Raw genomic sequence first — 6,491 nt, 5'->3', positions numbered from 1 at the left:
CACACACACACACACACACACACACACACACACACATGAATCCGTATAGCTTTGTTCATTACCCAGAGCGAGCACTAGCTAATGCAACTCTAATAAAATTGAAATATCTTAGCGGGAGACCTGTGTTCGCGCAGGCCCCATATCTGCCATATCTCAATATTTTGTTGACATATTTGTTGAAATTATACTTTTAAACAGGAGAGGACATATTCCTTGCGGCAAATATACGTACAAATGTAATCCATATACCTCTGTTTAAAAATAATAGGGAGCCCTAGCTGACACAGCTCTAATAAAATTGAAATCAGCCAATAGATGGCGACATGTCTCATATACGATAATATTTATATGCAGCAACATGTCCAGCCTTTATCAAATGTATGAAATAGTACTTTGGTGAAATTGTGATTTAAATGTAGAGAGTATATATCCGCCAGTCACTTGAATAATCATAAGGCGCTTAGTCGCATTATATTTTACGTGTAATTTAACGGGAGAGCTACGTTTAAGCTGCCTAGTCACCCCACATTTATCGGTAACGTGGTGGTAGACCTGTGTTCGCGCATGCCCAATATCTGTCAAATGAACCAATATTTTATTGAATTATAGTTTTAAAATGCAGAGTAAATATTCGTCGCAGTAACTTGACATGAAAAATAAGTCCCGCTGCCGCTCTTTAGTAAAGGTAGCGAGCTCTAGATGATGTAATGCAAATATACTTTGAATAAATTGGTCAATAGATGGATATATCCACCCTACATGATGACGTATGTAAAGCGTTTATCTAATGACAAACAGCATAGGAAAACACAATTGATATTATAATCGCTTTTTATTTGCTTCAAAAGAATGCAGGATAAGAAGCAAGAATGCGGCGAATCCGGACTTGTATCGTTTGCCGACGGGAACTTGCTGGAGAGCTCCCTCCTTCACGCGGGAGTCTCCTGGAGCGGAGGCAAAGGCCGCCTCCTTGCGGGCGGCGAAGTCAAACTGACCGATGTCCACGTACGGTCCGGCGAAGGTCGGAACTCCGAAGTTGCCCGCGCGAAGCGTTCCGAACGTGTTGATGTCGAATTCGTCCCCGAATCCGGTCCGGAATACGCCGGTCTGGGCGACGGCTGGAACGACTCTTCTCTGTGGGCCACCGATGATCTGCCTCACCTAGAAACACGTCAAGTTTTGCATAGTTGATCAACGTTAAATGATTACATAGCTGATCATGTAGTTATTTATCGATATACTGCATTTCAATATATATATATTTATATATATATATATATATATATATAGATATATATACATATATATTTATCATATCTCGATCCTAACTACTAATCCTTATACACTGCCTATACGGAGAAGTGCCCCGCGGTGTTCTCTAATCGCCCTGCACTCCACCACAGGCCTGTCGCAGTGCCTGCTGCGAAGAGAAGGACCACCTAAGAAGTCGTACTAGCTCACCTGCTGAAGCCTAGTAGTTGGAACCTGACCAACCGACATCGTCCTGAAGAGGGCGCCAGTGGTACCTGACGCTCCGCCATGGAAACCGGGGCGTGCTGCGTTGCTAACACGGAATCCCGCGCTGCCGCGTGCACGGCCAGCAGCGCAGTACTGGCCGCCTGAAGCAGACGCTAGCGACAGCTTGACCGACGCGCAGGCGCGGCGACCCTGAAAGTAGGGACAGTCTTGTAATAGCGTAGTAATGGTCTTCTCCGTTGTAGCCTCGAGGGGATGACGCGCCCGGCGGCGACTCGGCACCTATATAACGTAATCATCTTTTTATCAGTCAGCAGATATCCAGGCGGGAGCAGCAAGCGGCGCACAAAAAAAGGCGGCGGCGACGCCAGCACCGCCATCAGGATCGATACAGGCAGCTTCATGCTGAAAACGAAGCGCAGAATCTACTGATAGTTATTATATTTATTCTCACTTTCTCTTTCTCTCTCTGCTCACTTTCTCTCTCCTCTCGTCTCTCTCTCTCTCTCTCTCTCTATATATATATATATATATATATATATTGTGACGGCGGCGGTGAATAGAGGTCCGGAAATAGTACGGGCCGAAAAAGTAGCGAACCACCGAACCGCCGAAACTACCGAATACGGAAACACGCGAGGTAGTAGAAACAGTCGAGAGTGTGGCTGTCGCGCGCAGTGGACGCGGCGCGAATAATGCGTAGGCAGGGGACTAGCAATCGCAGCTACGGATATAATGGATTCGCAGTGTAAATAGTGTTGTGTAAGAGTTCGCGCAGAGTGTTGATTTAGTGCCGGCTGCTACAGCGAATAGTTTGTTTTTGGGGCAAGCGAGCGGCGAACAGTTAATAGACGTGGAAGGACGGCGGCTGAAGAAAAGGAGCCAGAAATGGCGGGAAGGATATGTATAATAGAGAGGTTCTTCTGCGCCTAATTTATGTAGTAGTAAGAAGCTTATGCGGGATGGATAAAGACCTGTATTCTGCGTATCCGGACAAAACTTACCTCACTGGAACAATTAACTCCACCGCGACAATTAACCTCCCCCCGTCCAATTACCCACCAGGACAATTACCCGGCACAGACAATACACAGCGGGGCGCCCCAGATATCACCGCACAGCCGGACGATTACCCCACCACGGACGATTACCCACCAGGACGATTACCCACGCAGGACGATTTACCACCAGACGATACCCACCAGGACGATTATCCCCCACTAGGACAATTACCCCTAGGACAACTACCCCGGACAATTGCCGCACCGGGACAATTACCCACCAGGAGCAATTACCCACCAGCGACAATTATCCCCCCCCCCCCGGACGATTACCTAGCCCCCCACAAGCACAACCGTACAGTAATGATGTGTCATCTACGGACCAAACTTCATGATTTTTCATAATTCTCGACTATCACATTCGCCGACACGTGCCGAGGTATTTTGACTTATTTGCGACATTTTTCCGATACCCGATTTGAAGTTCATAATCGGCAAGTGTCGCCTTCACACTGCGCATCAGCAGCGGAGACCGAAGCGCAGCCACCAATGCACACGTACAATGTCTAGACATTTTCGGGGTCGCTTGAATACAATGAAACATCCAGCGGCGTAAATGCCGCTACGCGAGGGTGGGATGGTCGGCGAATAGCCATCACATACTAGGCCACAATGCACAAGCCCCAATTATTTACGCACACGGGTTGCGCGCGATTGCGCACGCACGAACATACCACACACACACACACACACACACAACACACACACACAGCACACACACAGCACACATCACATACAGCACAACACATATACACACACACACACACACACAACACACACACGCACACACACGCACACACATACACACAGCAGCATATACACACACATGCACACACATGTCACACACATACACACACAAACGAACAAACACACACACCACACAGCAAACACACACACACACACTATCAAACACGAGCGTACATACATTTATACATGCATACATACATGCGACGCACATGCCGACAAATTTGACAAACCGTACGTTTGGCACGTGCCGTAGGCATGTAAAATTTTGAAATATTTCAGCCATTTTTCTGCCATCTGAGGCATACTGACAGTGTGGGCCATATTCTCATGTCTGATGACACTATCTGAACCCTAGACTCAACCCTACAAGTTAGGATTCAAAACACTTTTCATGACTTTTCAGAGAGCGTACACAGTTAGGTTACTATAGTAATAATACATGTATTATTACAATTGTTATTTCTCTAAATGTATTATTACAATTGCAATTTCTCACAATTTCACGTGTTTTTGTATGTTTGCAAACCATACTTTTTGGCTATTCATTTTTCTCTCTCTTTTTTTTAAATCTCAGGGGTATATATATTTGTACAGGCCATCCCCCTCCTTCAAGAGCGGGGGGGTGCATCCCCCCATCCTCCCGGGATTTACGACCCTCCTGGCACACACGCACAAACAGTTACATAACATAACATACATGGCCAAGAGCAAGATCATTTGGGGATACAACATTTCCGTCATTATAAGAGGTAGAGGCCGACTCCCCCCCGTCCCAATATCGACGCCGCTGTTCTCTAGAACACATGGGTAGCGCATTTCTCTCTTTTCCAGACATACATTATGTATTGCAGCGGACAAAAATTTACGAAGGGGGAATTTTTCCCTTATTGGAAGTGTTAGGTGGCGTAATGTCCTGGTGGCGTATTGTCCTGTGTGGGTAATTGTCTGGTGGCTAATGTTCCGGTGGGTAATGTCCTGGTGGTAATTGTCCTGTCGGTAAAAATTGTCCGGGTGGGTAATCGTCCAGGTGGGTAAATTGTCCTCGCGTGGGTAATTGTCCGGGGGTAATTGTCCGGTGGGTAAATGTGTCCAGGGGGTAGTTGTCCTAGAAATCCTGTATTTCTTGGCTTTGTTAAGGCAAGTTAACAGCACATGAGTTTGCAGGTTCAGGACAAATACCCCCAGACAATTACTCCGGACATTTACCCCCCGGACATTTACCCCCGGACAATCACCCCCGGACATTTACCCCCGGACATATAACCCCCGGACATTTACGCACGGACATTACCACCGCGACATTTACCCCACAGGACAATACCGCCCGGACATTTTACCCCCGGGACATTTACCCCACGGACAATTACCTCCCGGACATTTACCCCGGACAATTACTCCCGGAACAATTACTAACCCCGGACATTTACCCCCCGGACAATTACCCCGGACAATTTAACCCCCGGACATCAATTACCCCCCATTGCCTTTCACCCCCCGAACAATCACCCCGGACAATTACCCCGCCGGACAATTCCCCCCCGGACATTTACCCACGCCGCATTTACCCTGGACCAATTACCCCCCGCGACATTTAACCCCGGACAATTACCCCCCGGACATTTCCCCCAAAATTACCGCCCCGGACAATTACCCCATGCATTGCACACCCCGACATTCACCGCCTGAGACAATTACCCCTTGGACAATTACCCCCCGGACAATACCCCACGGACATTTACCCCCGGCTTTACCCTGCGGACAATTACCACCGGACATTTACCCCCGGACAATTACCCACAGACATTTACCTCCTCGGAGCAATTACCTCCGGAGATTTACTCACTTGGTGTTTATTATTTCATTGTTTGAATCAGTGATACAGCAGGAGGTCGAGCAGGAAGGAAAGAAGGTGGTAGAGGAGGAGGGGGAGAAGCGTGGGTAAAAGGTGGTGCGAGGAAGAGGAAGGAGAGGAGGCTGGAGGCAAGCAGGAGGAAAGGGAGAGGAGGTGAGGAAGAAGAGGGGAGAACGTGGGAGAACGTGGTGGAGGGATGAGGAGGGGAAGAAGGCTGGAGGAGGAGGAGAAGGGGCAGAATGGTGGAGGAGGAGGAGGAGAGGAGTAAGGGGAGGAGAGGAGAAGGGGAGGTGGTGGCAGAAGAAGGAGAGGAGAGGCAGGTGGACGGAGGAGGAATGGGGGTGAAACGTGTGGGAAAAGGTGGTGAGAAGGCGGGAGGCAGAAGGTGGAGGAGGAGGGGGGAGAAGGTGAGAAGGCAGGAGGGGAGAGGAGGGTAGTTAGAGGACGAAGGAGAAGGTAGCAGGAGGAGGAAAAGAAGGGTGGATGGAGGGGAGCGCGGAGAAGAGAAGAGGAGAGGAGGTGGAGGAGGAGGAGGAAGGAGGAGGGAAGATAGAAGGGTTGGAGAAGTAGAGAAGGGGAGGAGGTAGCGGAGGGCCACTGTAGTGGAGGTGGGGAGATAGCGTGTGAGAGGAGGAGGAGGCGGGAGAAGGAGGAGATGAGGTGGAGGAGGAGGAGAGGGAGAGGAGGGAGGAGAGGTGGAGGAGGAGGAGAGGAAGATGCGGGAGAGGAGGAGGGGGAGAACGTGGGGAGGAGAAAGGGAGGAGAGGAGTGGAGTGATGAGTAGAGAGGTACAGTGGCGGCCCTTCCTAAACCTCCTTCCTCCCCACCTCCTCTCATCCTCCTCTCCTCTCCTCTTCCCCGCACCTCATCTCCTCCTCCTCCTCCACCCCTCTCCTCCTCCTCCCCATCCTTCTTCGGCCACGTTCTCCCCACTTGTTCTCCCCGGCTCCTCCTCCTCCACTTCCTCTCTACTCTCCTCCACCTCTCCTCCTCTCCATCTCCTCCGGCCTCCACCTCATCTACTCGCTCCTCCCCCTCCTCCACTTTCTCCCCTTCTTTCCTCTCCTCCACCTTTCTCCTCTCCTCATCGCTCCACCACGTTCTCCCCACGTTCGACCTCTCTTCCTCTCGCACCTCCTCTCCTCCTCCTGCCCTCCTCCACCGTCCTTCCCCTCTCGCTCCTCTTACCATTCCACCTTCCTCCAGCCTCTCCCCTCTCACTCCCCACACTCTCTTCCCTCCTGCCTCGACCTCCTGCCCTGTATCACTGTTCAACAATGAATATAATTAAAAGACCAAAGTGAGTAAATGTCCGGGGGTAAATTGCTCGAGGGGTAAATGTCTGTGGGGTAATG

The 6,491-nt window shown here is 49.9% G+C and overlaps 1 protein-coding gene across 1 annotated transcript; it reads right to left on the bottom strand.

Annotated features, from left to right (window-relative positions):
- Positions 1 to 819: 819 nt before the first annotated feature.
- LOC106820048 lies at positions 820 to 6,403 on the bottom strand (the record flags this gene model as incomplete). The annotated part of the gene is made up of 3 exons (XM_014824606.1): positions 820 to 1,161; positions 1,462 to 1,668; positions 6,325 to 6,403. Coding segments are annotated over 3 exons (628 nt in total), but the record flags the coding sequence as incomplete, so codon positions are not given.
- Between the last annotated feature and the right edge of the window lie 88 nt (positions 6,404 to 6,491).

This window comes from Priapulus caudatus, unplaced genomic scaffold (assembly GCF_000485595.1).
Source record: "Priapulus caudatus unplaced genomic scaffold, Priapulus_caudatus-5.0.1 Scaffold6090, whole genome shotgun sequence".
NCBI classification, from domain to species: domain Eukaryota; kingdom Metazoa; phylum Priapulida; class Priapulimorpha; order Priapulimorphida; family Priapulidae; genus Priapulus; species Priapulus caudatus.
The sequence above is the reverse complement of the archived record's forward strand: the minus strand, read 5'-3'. Positions and strand labels throughout refer to the sequence as shown.